Below are 12,766 nucleotides of genomic sequence, written 5' to 3' on the forward strand. Positions count from 1 at the left end.
TTTTCGGCTCATTTTCAGTCATTCGTTTATCAATGCCGGTGGGTACTAAGTGGGTACTAAGTAGGTACGCTGTTGTTTTCAACTATTCCTCTCTCACGGAAATCAATACATTTGAACCAGCACATTCGTTACATGGAGGTACTGACTTAGCTTTACTATAAGAGTGATTAGAAACCCATATGTTATAGGCAGTCGCGTTGACAATGATGAAATACTAGGGTGGAAATGTAAACGGCGACCAGAAATGGCACGTAGAAAAGAGGAAGAGGAAGGTATTGGGAGAGGATGTATACCTGGGAGCACCGTCAGCCATGCAGAGTGGTAAGCGTACCCAATAGAGTTCCCCGCTAGACAAGTGTACTCCCCTGCATCCTCAAAGGACACGTTGGTCAAGAACAGAATCTCTAGCTCCTTATCCGTGGTGTTTATTCCGGCCGTCTGGGACACAGGGGAGACAGGGGGGGGGGGGGGGGGGAAGAGGACAGTTCATAAGCGTGGAATCCCAAAAAGGAAGAGTATCCCCACACCAAGAGAAGGCCCAGGGCAATCACCAGGATACAGCAGAAAAAACTCCAACTCCCAGCTGGCCCAGAGGAGGGCTAGAAAGAGCCTAACCCAGTAAAAGCACCATAGAGAAGCGAAGAGCAATTACTCAAACGCAGGGGCGACCAGTGAAGCACCACCTAGAGGCTGGGAGGACTCCTACAGAGAACTCCGCAAACTGAAGCGCCACAAAGACATTTTTGGAAAGAGCTTCACACAGCTCTACACAGCGCACTCCCTACTACTTAAGCTCATGGAAGTTTGACTTACACAAAAATGTTCTGAGGGCAGAATGAAAAGCGATTGGTTCAGAGAGATCACCAATCAGATCGTAGAAGAGGTGAGTCCAAGCAACTAGAGGTGACAGGACCAACTGCTTGGATGTCTTTGTCTTGCCTCCTCTAGTTGCTTGTACTCACCTCCTTTACAATCTGATTGGTTATCACACTCAACCAATCACTTTTCGTTCTGCCTTCCGAACATTTTTATGCACGTAAAACTCCCACCAGCACTACATAAGGGGAAACCGTCCCAGCCAAAGCCTGTCTCCCCATTCCACTGACAGCGCGTATCTTCATGAGCTGTTCCATCAGACGGAGAAGGTGGAAGACTGGCTCTGTTCACCACCGGTTATCCACCCACTGCAGCGACACCAGGTGTTACGGGGATCCATCTGGCCGCAGAGCACGATCTATGAAGATCGATGTGTGCTGAGCAGCGGAGCTCTTAAAGGCTATGCCCTACTTACAAGCTCAAGATGTTTCGATCCGGCCGCGGCAACAGCTGCTAAAGTGGGCAGATGCATGAATCATCTGCTGCACGTTGACTTCGGTGCTAGTGGTGGTGGTTGCGGTGAGCTGGGGGGGGGGGGGAGGGGGCTGTTTCACTGGTGAGCAAGAGACCCCTAAGCCAGGTGGAAACAAAGAGCTACCCAGGGAGAGAGATCCAAACCCACCAAACAGTGCAATAAAGGGTGTGGAGGAGGCGAGTTTTGGGGGTGCATGAATGGACCTGGGGTCCTTTACCTGATTTTACAAATAGCCAGAAGGAATTCTCTGATTTTCCTACAAAATTAACGGCCCGGCATCCATATTTGCCTCCATCCTCCTCTGTGACATTGAACAGATCCAGCATCACAAGGGTCTCGGTACGGTCACTGATCTCAGTCTGTAGGGACACACAGAGGGGTGAGCGACAGCAGCCTGTGGGGGGAGAGGCAGCCGAGAGGCCTGCAGCCTTCCGGCGCTCCGTGTTTTCATCTGGCGCGAAGCATACAAACACTCAGACAGACGAGGGAGCCTCGAAAACAACCACAGCGGGAACTTCAGTACATCACATGTTCCAGTCAGGCTCTTCACATTTTATTTGATCATGGTCAGTTTTGACATCGCTCAAGGAGAACTCACCGGGAACACTGTATTCATAACACAGTACGCTACAAATTAGCATAATAATTCTTGTCTGTGCCTGAATCAGATTTTAAGGGCGGTATAGTGGTTTAGCACTGTAGTGTAGCACCTCTTCTGTTGTTGGTTTGAATCCCATTTCTACTCTGTGTGTGCGTGTGTGTGTGTGTCTGTGTAGATTATGTATACATTGTATTGTGGGGACCAAATACTCCACAGAATGTGATAAAAACCTGCCATTCTGATGTTGTTGGGACCATTTTAATTCAATTTTATAAAACTGCAATACAAAAACTAAAAATACCAAAAGTATTGTATATTGTTTGGTTACTTATGGTAATGGTTACGGATTAGAATACCCCAAGAATGATAGAAATGAATGGACAGTCCCCACAAAAATATGAATACAAGTGTGTGTGTGTGTGTGTGGAGGTTGCACTGTCATCTTGAACCTTCCACAGTCCAAAGACATGCAGTTAGGAAAACTGGTGTCTCTAATTTGCCAGTACAGTATAACTAACTAACCAAATTAAACTCGGATTTTCGAACTTTACTGAGAATTGCTTCCATTAATATTATCAGTCTGACTGTCCAGTTTGTGGAGACTCTGGACTGTTGTAGTGAGGAGGCTCATTGCCGTATGACTGCGAGAGTCTTTGGGCTTCTACCTTCTGCCGACCTGAGCGTGCTTCCTGTAGACCTGAGCGTGCTTCCTGTACACACGAGCGTGCTTCCTGTAGACCCGAGCGTGCTTCCTGTACACACGAGCGTGCTTCCTGTAGACCTGAGCGTGCTTCCTGTACACACGAGCGTGCTTCCTGTAGACCTGAGCGTGCTTCCTGTACACACGAGCGTGCTTCCTGTAGACCTGAGCGTGCTTCCTGTACACACGAGCGTGCTTCCTGTAGACCCGAGCGTGATTCCTGTAGACCCGAGCGTGATTCCTGTAGACCCGAGCGTGATTCCTGTACACACGAGCGTGCTTCCTGTAGACACGAGCGTGCTTCCTGTACACACGAGCGTGCTTCCTGTAGACCCGAGCGTGCTTCCTGTACACACGAGCGTGCTTCCTGTAGACCCGAGCGTGCTTCCTGTAGACACGAGCGTGCTTCCTGTAGACCCGAGCGTGATTCCTGTAGACCCGAGCGTGCTTCCTGTAGACGCGACAGAGGGGTGCGCACAGCCGCACACTAGCGCCTCTGCTCTCAAATTAGCTGAAACAACATTTTTCCTCTATCGGCCTGCTCCCTGCTCCCTGCTCCCCCCCCCCCCCCCCCCGACGACCCAGCGGCTACAAAACGCTTTGTTCACATTTTTTAAAAATACAATGTGGGCCCATTTGAGCAGAGGAGAGTGACGGCAAGTCGCCGGTAAATGTTGCTCCAATTATGTGGATCTAAAACGGTCCGCGGGGGTGGGGGCCGCTCTGCTGGCTCAGCCCTCTCCGTGCCGCTCAGTTTTTCCGCGGTGGGGACCTCCTCCTACACGTGGGGCCACGTCTCACTGAAGGCCCCCGAGCCGCCACCCCGGCGGTTAGCGTGCTCCAAACCAGATGTGCTCTCTGCTGGCGTCGCTTGGGAAAGAAAACAGGCCCTTCACTTCTAAAGGAGCAATTCCATATTTAAAAATAAGAGGGATTTACCCCTACGCCTGTAATGCTAACTGGCGTTCGAGGGTCGGCTTAAGGGAGATGAGGAAAAACAATTAAAGCCGAAGATCTGGAGACCTTAAAAATCCTTTAATCCGGAGGTCCTAAGCTATGGACCGGCAGTGAAATCCACTTTTCACTCCAAACCACCTCTTAATTAGGCTTAATCGGGATATCACAAGATACTGCTTTAGATGCCACATCTAGTAATAACTCCAGCTCAGTCAAACATAGATAAGAGGTTAGACTTAATCTAAAACCTCGTATATACTCAGGACACCACTGATACAGCTATATGCATTTTATTCTTATAGAAATAATAGACTGCAGCCCTACGCTGGATAAGGAAGATGGATGGATGGATGGAATGTGCAACTACCAATTATCACCATATGTACGGAACAACATATGACTGTGAGCTGGGGCTGCTTTAGCGTTTATGGGGTCTAAGATTAAGAAAAGCACTGAGGTCTTTGAAAACACTGCGGATGGGACAAACTCAACGAATTGCTCCACCCAGCCACTCCTGGAGAGCCAATCCCGGGAGGGAGGCCAGGGTACCTTCAGGATGTTGACATAGGGCACGCCGTCGGGCCCGTAGCGGCTGCCGTTGACCTCGATGTGCTTCAGCCACTGGATGTGTGGTTGGGCGTCGCTGTATACTTTACAGTGGAACTCGACGTCGCTGCCGACTACCGCCGTCTGATTGGCTGGGAGGCCTGCCTGGAGGATGGGCCTGTGAGGAGATCGCTCTGGGGGGGGGGGGGGAGGGGGGGGTGTGGACACCTCGTTAGCATTCATCAACTTGGAAAACCCCAAGCAACACCTCCTGACAATGTGGAGTGAACCGCCCGTGCACAGGTGAGATACTTGGCCCCGAAGCTGAGCTTTTCAGTTGCTCTGAGGCCAAGGAACGTTGTAACACGATCATGGCCACCTTCAGGGAGGCGGTGTTGTGTTTGGGTATCACCCAAAGCCATGGCTGTCTGCTCCTTCACTTACGGAGCTCACGTGCTTTACTCCCGGTTTCGAGTGATGTGATTGATCCGTGCCGGTCACGTGACCTTACCCAGGACATCCAGCTGATAGGTGTGGCTGATGGTGCCGTACTTGTTCTGCAGTACGCAGGTATAATTGCCCCGGTCGGAGGGCACTGCACTCTCCATGACGAGGCTCCACTGCTGGTGGCGAAGCTGAAGGAGAAAGAGGACAACAGTTAGCTACTGAAAATTATACAATGTTGCTTTGAATAAAAGTGCATGTTAATGAAATATAACATACAACACCCAAGCCCCAAACTTGGCTATACCTTTCGCATTTCAAAATAAGCAAAATTGAGTTGACCCCTGGAAATCAGAATGGAACAGCCCAGCCACATTTAAATATCACGGTGGGACGCTTGGTACGACCGCACGGTTACACCGCATGAGCTCAATCAGGCTCTGGCAGGCAGTAGGCCGGAATGGGCTGTCACATGTGAGGCATGTAACCATGGCGACGGGAAGGGAGACCCCCTAGCAAGATCTGAGACATTCCTCCCAAACCCACCAGCAAACTTTCACACTGTGTCTCTGCCTGACTCCGCCCACCCCTCCCGTAGTGGTCTGCTCTGCTCAATCGCCCAGTCTCTAATGGACGTATTAGCTCCTGTGCAGAGTTCAACATTTTTCACTGCAGGAGCTTATTATGGGGTTTCCAGCAGCAGGTTAAATGGCATTAAACCTGCCCAACTACACAGGGGAGCCGCATCAAAGCTGGTTCTGATTAAATGACAGGTTTTCCGTCTAACCATGACGCCTTCCCAGGCTGGCAAGCACCTCGGTGCTCCGGGAGCAAACGGGGGCTGTAATTCAGGCCACAGCTACCCTGAATGTTTGTTTATGAAGAGCATCTTACTGACTGAGTTGTGGGTTCTAGGCTAAGCCACTCAGGCAAATATTACCTCAAACACAAAGTTATTTAAAATCTCAGTCTAGAAATACAAATAACTCACATTTTCCGGAAGCAAAATTGTATGCAATGAAATACTTAAAAAGGTACAGAAGTTTCTATAATATTTACAGTCATTAGTACACAAAAACAATATTCAGGGTTCCTCCATATATCAGTTTTAGTCTGAATTCTACTTCTAATACGCAGTTGGTATGAACGACAGAAACTTAAGCCAAAACAGGAAGAATAAAATATGTAAAATGCATTCCAAGACATTAAGAAATGTAATTCGGAAATAGGTGCTAGAGTATCAACTGGTAAGCAAGTTAAAACAAACACAAAGCACTGGCTGCCTGCACTGAAGATATCGCTTCCATCAACACTCAAGCACAACTAAAGCCTCAGACCTGAGATTCTTTGTCAGCCTGTCATTGTCCTTTGACATCTCCATCAAAGCCCTGGCTTTTCGACCCTCCTGACACTGCCACACCCCCCCCCCCACCCCCATCACCTTGACCTTTGACCCGGCTGAACCGTGACTCCGTGTCAGATGTCACAGCGACAACATCGGCTCTTCACGTCCGCGGCGCCGCTTAGGAGGGACTCGCCGCCTCCTCCTCAACGGAGCGGCGGCTTTCAAGTTCCCAGAAACATTGAAGATGTCCGAAATTCGTTGGCTGCTCGTCAACGGAAAGTAACCGAAAATATTTTTCTCGGATTCGCGATGGAAGGCAACGGAATATAGAGCCAGGGAACGACTCCAGCGGGTAAAACAGACAAACATTCTTCTCTGGCCTGAGGAAGCCTACCCCTCACCCCCAAGAAGAGGGGATGAATTCACGTGGATCTGCTGTTCCCACGGTTACCTGTGACATCCGTGCGCTTGGGAACGCTATCACTCCCAGGGGATGAGACACAGTTCGGCTCACCGCCTCGTGTTTGTTTAAACGCTCTGCTGCTCTCTGATTTGTGTATCCGGTTATTTTAGGGAACTAAAACGGCTGAAATGGAAGATTTATATACCAATCGCCCACAGAGTGATCTGGCATCCTGCATTACATACAGGTTTCAAGGTTTTTTTGTTGTCGTTACTGTTTTTTGCAAAACAGTCCCGGTGTGAGTTGTGTTGGCACCAAGTGGCGCAGAAAGGTGTAAGCCAGTTCCGCTGAGATGGTCCGACGATTCTGCCAAGCTCTGTCTGGCCTTAGCCCAACAGCCTGCTGGATTCACACGCCATGGAAACCTCACCAGTACAGCCAGACGGGGCCTTTACTCCCGCCTAAACCCAAGACAACGTCTCAGATATTACCGAGAAGCCACCCGCCTCTGCTTTGTATACGTGCAAGACAATTGGCCTGTTTTCGATTGTTATGGTTGCCAAAGCAATTATCTCTTCATCCATGGTGCGCGCGTTAATATGCATGAGGCCGCCAGGATGTGAGTTCTCGGCCCGGATGGCGGGATTGAGATTTGCTGGAGGTATTGTGCGGCTGTCAGGACTCGTCTCCGGCCTCTCAGATGAACTCATCACCCGCGATGTGAGGGCTTGTCATAGGGGAACGCCCTGTGGCAGATTATGCTGGGAGACTGCAGCCGCACCCTGACCCCCCCAGTCTCAATACACAAAGTCGTGGGCCACCATGTCGCAGGGGTGTCGGGGGGTTGGGGGGCGGGACATGGGGCGTGAAGTTGACCCTGATTTTCGGGGGGTGGACATTAGGCATGTGAACCCTGCTATAAGGACGCACGAGCCTGTTAATGGAGGATCCGGTGGGTTCATACGTGTCCTTTTCCACTTCCTGCTGTGTGTCTGTGTGTCTGTGTGGGTGATTCGCTCTCAGGGTTCCGGCTGTCCATAAACATGAGGAGATGCACTTTGACCTCCAAGCCAGGACCCACCTTGATGCCCCCCATCCGCTGCTCGCCCTTGAATTCCTTGCCGTTCTTTAGCCAATGGATGGCGGGCACGGGGTTGCCGCCTGCGGCACAGCGGAACTTGACTGTGTTCGCCGCTGGTACGGCCAGAAGCCTCTTTTCCATGCGATCTGGTCGGGTCCAGTACGGCGGAGCTGTGGGGTAATGGGGGGGACACACATTGTTTATGGCAGGGTGACCAAATGCATTACTATCCATCAGATGTCAATATCTAAGCTTCGAATTTTATATATTATTTTTTATTTTATAATCTGCGTAAAACTAGGCAGTTCCCTTTAAAACGGAGAGTTAAATGTTGTTTACACAGAAACCTTAAATCCCTTAAACACTCTAGAATCACACTGTGTTTACAGTAAAGCTTTATAAAGAAAGTTATAGTGTGGTGTTACACCCAGTTTGCCCTGTGGAGCTACATGCAGTTTACACTGTGAGATTTACACTGTGATCTTACTCTGTGGACTAACACTGTCCATTTTCATGGTGGAACTGCACTTAGGAGTTAGACCCCATTTATACTGGAGTCATTACTATGTTCTCGCAACTATCAAAGAGCAAAGCAAACTGAGCTGGCTTTCATACCCCAGTGTTTGTAAAACCAGAGCTGCAGGGTGAGTCGATGTCAAGTGGCGGCGAAGCTACAATCACAGCCTTTTACCTCCTGTTTACAGAGGGCCTCATCCACAAGCTGTAAGGCCCCGTTTGTTCAATGGGGTTATGGCGCTGGCCCGGCTAAAGAGCCTGGTTCATAAAGGGGGCATTTACAGTGGTGAGGGCGTGGCACTGCGCCCAAAACAACTGGAAACTGTGATACTATCAGTCTGGTGAGTGTCTGGAGCCTGAGTACCAAGGAACATGGAGGCGGACCGGCCAATGGCATACGAGCTGGTCCCCAGCCAATCACATGCAAGCAAGTCCCCAGCCAATAGCATGCAAGTGGGGCCCGAGAGCCTCAGAAGCTACTCCCGCCAAAGCCGACGAGCAGAACGTTTGCCGTGGGGATCGTCCCTGCATTAGGGATAGTCTTCAGGCTGAGGTTAGGCTCCAGGTTTCAGCTACTTCCAGCCGCCTCCATTCCTTAAGCTTCACATACGGTATTAAGTGGAAAGGGACTTATTTTAATGACGCAAAAGAATATGCCATAAGGACAATGAGAATATTATCCATCGGTAAGCTAGGAAAAGTTACGTAAATGTTATCTTGTATATCAGAGCTGGTACAGCCGCACACCTACATTGTTAGAAAAGTCATAAAGATGCGTCTCTATAAATGATACTACATTACACGCACCACAATAACTCTGCTCTACCAACAGAATTATTTTAGTCTAACATTAACTTTTTATGTTTTTATTAACTTGTTCCAGCCTCTGGGGCAAAGAAACATATTTGGGATTGAATAATTCTTAAGCATAATTACATATGTATGTACAAAAGTATGAACATATTATTTTAGCCCAAATTCAATTAGAAATTTGAATATATTCATAAACACAAAACAATCTCCAGAACAAAAGATATGGGCCGCACCCTACTCACAGTATATCTGCCTCTGCTCTCGAGCTTCTGCAAGCAGACAATCTGGGCTTTTTGGTGGCTGTGGTCTATGTTTACGGAGGGATTCTGAGGACTTGGGTGTGATGGAAAAGCAATCAAGCACACCAGGCCTAGCCTAGCAAGCCGTATTTAGCTGCTGGAGAGATCTTTGTGGCCTCCCTCTCTTTTTATGGAGAATGAAACGTTAGATGTGTAGAACAATTGTTCTGACCGTTTGAACTCAAAAGGCCTCAATATGCAGTTGGCCTGTCCCACTTTACTGGAAGCACAGCTCACAGCGAAAGTCCGTACACTGCAGCAAAGGCGTGAATGCTGCCCTACGAAGTGAAAACCGGAAAACGTCATATTTCATCGAACTTGAGTAACCAGAATCGCGCATCTTTGGCTCTGATTTATCTCATGGCGAAATATCTTTGTTCAGCTACGCTCAGTGAAAACTGCGGCAGATGCGAACTCTGCACCAAAATGATGGCGATGCCTTTTTCTCAGCTTCTGCGTCGGCGTGGTCACCGCCGTCTTCTGCCTTTGTAGGGCAGTATACAACAACAACGAACAACAAGAAATTTATTTTTGTATAGCGCATTATCACAACATTACATCGTCTCAAAGCGCTTTACAGCATCCCCACCCAAAGCCCCCAGTGAGCAAGCCAAAGGCGACAGTGGCAAGGAAAAACTCCCAAGAAGGAAGAAACCTTGGGAGGGACCAGACTCAAAGGGGGAGCCCATCCTCCAGGGGCCGGCAGGGAGAGTCAAATACAGACCCGTGACCCTCACCATCAGACAATGGGTAAGGGGCAGAAGCTCGCCTCGCACAGTAGGAGTATGAGGCTTGCTTTGAAGTGACAGAACATCACGAGCACCAACCGTCGTTAACCAAACCCCCAACCCAACCAGCATTCCAGCCGAGCTTATCGCTTATTCTAAGCCCTCTAGTTCATATTAAAAAATATCCCATCCTACCCTATCAGCTCATATCAGGTACATTACTGCTATGGCTCATCGCACAATTGGCTTATTAATATTAACACAGTTCTAACTTATTAATACATTCACTCAAAGGGCTGTGCTGTGAGTCGTTATCTGCGAAGGAGTTTCCCAGGCTCTTCTCGTTATTTTTCCAGGACTGTTATTTCAGCGGTTGGCATTTAGTTCTTCTAAGGCTCTAAGGTCCGAGAAGATGGCTGCAAAGGTGTTTTGGGCCTGCCATGGGGCCCCATGAAACAACTGTGCCTCGGATTTGCCCCCCCCACCCCCCCCCCCCCCACCAGGGACTCCTGGCCCACTAACATGGAACAGCTGAGACAAATGCTTGCCGGGCTTACCTTAAAAGGCAGATGTCTGGCAGTACTCAGCTGTCTATAATGGTGCAAGCACCACGGCATCTTAGCCCAGCTGGTCCGCAGCCAATTGTTCTACTAGTGTCGTCGACAGCAAACTGGGTCCTCTAGACCTGTGTTTCCTAACCCGGTCCTCAGGAAGCCCCCAGACGGTCAACACTGTTGCCTGGTACGGAGCTGGAAGGGAACGTGGAGCATCTTGGGGTCCCTGAAGACCGGGTTGGGAAACACAGACCTAGACCAATGGTTCTCACTCAGAGGGCCACGGTCCAGTAGGGGGCCTCAGTGAGGACAGATGGGGGGGCTGTGCGATTTATTTGTAAAGCGCAGAAAAAACCATGACTTTGATTTAGGCCTGGGTGGTAGTATATATTGAATTTTTACCTTATTCTGATCATTTTTATAAAAGACAAAATACTGTTTTATACCAATATACTTTTGTTGCCCCTTAAAATTAGGTCTCTATTAAAGATTTTTAATAGAAACCAATAGCATGACTTCCTGGTTGTGAATAACATGACAACACAAAATCCCAGAATTCACAGCTAAAATCCAACCATTTGGTTGGCGGCGTCTTGCAGGGAAGCTGACGGAGGGGAGAGGTGAGGAATCGCCGCTAATTGGTGCATTTCATTTCAAAACATTTCTAAAAATATCGGAATTTTCAATATTTGATTTATTTTAATACTATAATAAGGGTCCTTTCATTTATTAATTGTACTTTTGATGAGGCTTCTGATTTTAGAGCCATTTTGCCAAATAAATTTTCGATTTAGTTTTTTTTTTGTTCTTAAACATTTACTTGAATTCGGATCTGCTGATCAGCGTTTAAGCTAATCCGAGGCTTTGGCTTGTCATTTCGCTAGGCTTAGACTGGGCGTTGTAGCCGGTTATTGACAGTCACTGTATGCTTTAACTAACCCCGGGCTAGTGACTGGAGGCTTTGACAGATCCCGGCCTGTTTTCGGGTATTTGGGTGGAGATATGGTTGGTTTGTGGGCAAAAAGTGAATTTACTGCACTTCTAAAGGATCGTTCTATGTTTTAGCGTAACGTTTACTCCTCCGCTGCTCCGACCCACGTTCCAGGTTGGAGGTCTGTCACTGAGGCATACAGTACACATGCATGCACATTATCAGTACTGTGTCTTCCAGGCCGGACTTTCAGGAGATAGGATCAGGCTAATTGGACCAGTAGCCTATAAGTTTCCCCGCCTGATTGCAGTGGGTATTTGCTTAGTGAGGCCTATGGGGACACAATGAAAACACAGCTTGACAACGAAGCCTCAGAATTTTTGTTTTTGCTCTCTGGCCAATATAAACAAGGACACAAAGCTGAGTAGCACAGCTCATTGTGAGTTAGCTCGGTGAGGAGTGCAGGGCGCCCCGACTTAGCAAGAGGCACAGAATGCCTCTGTTTATTGGGGGGGCACAGGGGCATGAGGCCTGGCCAGCAGCCAAGGAGGCTCAAGACAGTTCTCTTGGAATCCAGACCTATTTCAAATCAAACACACCTGACATGTTATGGTGAACCTGAGCTCCCTTTGAATAACTCAACGTCCATGTCTCGAGGTTTGCCCTCATGCTCGGGTCCAAGGGGAGTTGAGGTGGAGTACAGAATCGACAGCTCCACCTCCGGGCGACACAGCCTGTGCCCAGTTAGAGGGATTCCCAGTGACTAACGCCCCGGAATGTGCGAATGTGGCGGGAACCTGGGCTAATTAGGACCGGATTAGCGACATTACGCAAGATTAGACTAATCCCCTCTAAACATGCCATGTCACGGGACCGAGCAATGGCGTTCACGGGACACCAGTGGCAGAGCAGCTCTTTCACTCTGCACCTGCTACAAGGTGACTCTAGCAGATCAAGCAGGACATAATCCGTCACAAAACAATATGCTGAAGGGCGAACACACAATGGACCTTAAATCCGTGGCATCCACAGGTTACAGGTCACACGTTTGGCTGCCTGACAGAGCGCAGTCTGTGCAGATCGGTCGCATGCAAGCAGATAAGCCACCTGTTGTCTATAACGTGGAGAACGCAGTGATCAAAATGCAAAGTGTCAGGCAATCTACACCGTCGTCCGAAACTGAAGGTTCTGAAGCTATTAGTGTTTGGATTGACTGGATTGCTGCACGTTGTTCTGTTTAAGCAGAACTCATACCTGCTGGTGCAGTAATAGACATGACATGAGCCTGGGATGCTGAGGACTGAAGGTCCGAATGAATCTGAAGCTCAGATGTTTTAACAACCATGCTTGCAGTTTGAGAACCCATGGACACATTCGATCTCTGGGCTAAGCTAAGATGTCTTAAAATCCTAGCACCCCCCCCCCCCACCCCGTATGCTAATAATAATAATAATAATAACAGCTGCCAGCTGTTAATATAGCCTCACACCTCCAGGG

General features: G+C 48.8%; 1 protein-coding gene across 5 annotated transcripts in view; it reads right to left on the minus strand.

Moving 5' to 3' along the window:
* The window catches only part of fgfr3 (fibroblast growth factor receptor 3), a 42,395-nt gene that overhangs the window by 12,454 nt on the left and 17,175 nt on the right, over positions 1-12,766 (minus strand). For 3 of the 5 annotated variants that reach the window (XM_048995591.1, XM_048995590.1, XM_048995593.1), the window contains exons 5-8: positions 7,429-7,598; positions 4,667-4,790; positions 4,159-4,349; positions 294-438 (exon numbers count right to left, since the gene is read on the minus strand). In XM_048995591.1, the coding sequence (XP_048851548.1) occupies positions 294-438; positions 4,159-4,349; positions 4,667-4,790; positions 7,429-7,598 (630 nt within the window). Of the gene's footprint in view, positions 1-293; positions 439-1,568; positions 1,711-4,158; positions 4,350-4,666; positions 4,791-7,428; positions 7,599-12,766 lie in introns of all 5 variants that reach the window. The other 2 variants (XM_048995592.1, XM_048995594.1) reach the window with 1 other exon arrangement.

This window comes from Brienomyrus brachyistius, chromosome 25 (genome assembly GCF_023856365.1).
Source record: "Brienomyrus brachyistius isolate T26 chromosome 25, BBRACH_0.4, whole genome shotgun sequence".
In the NCBI taxonomy this organism is placed as follows: Eukaryota; Metazoa; Chordata; class Actinopteri; order Osteoglossiformes; family Mormyridae; genus Brienomyrus; species Brienomyrus brachyistius.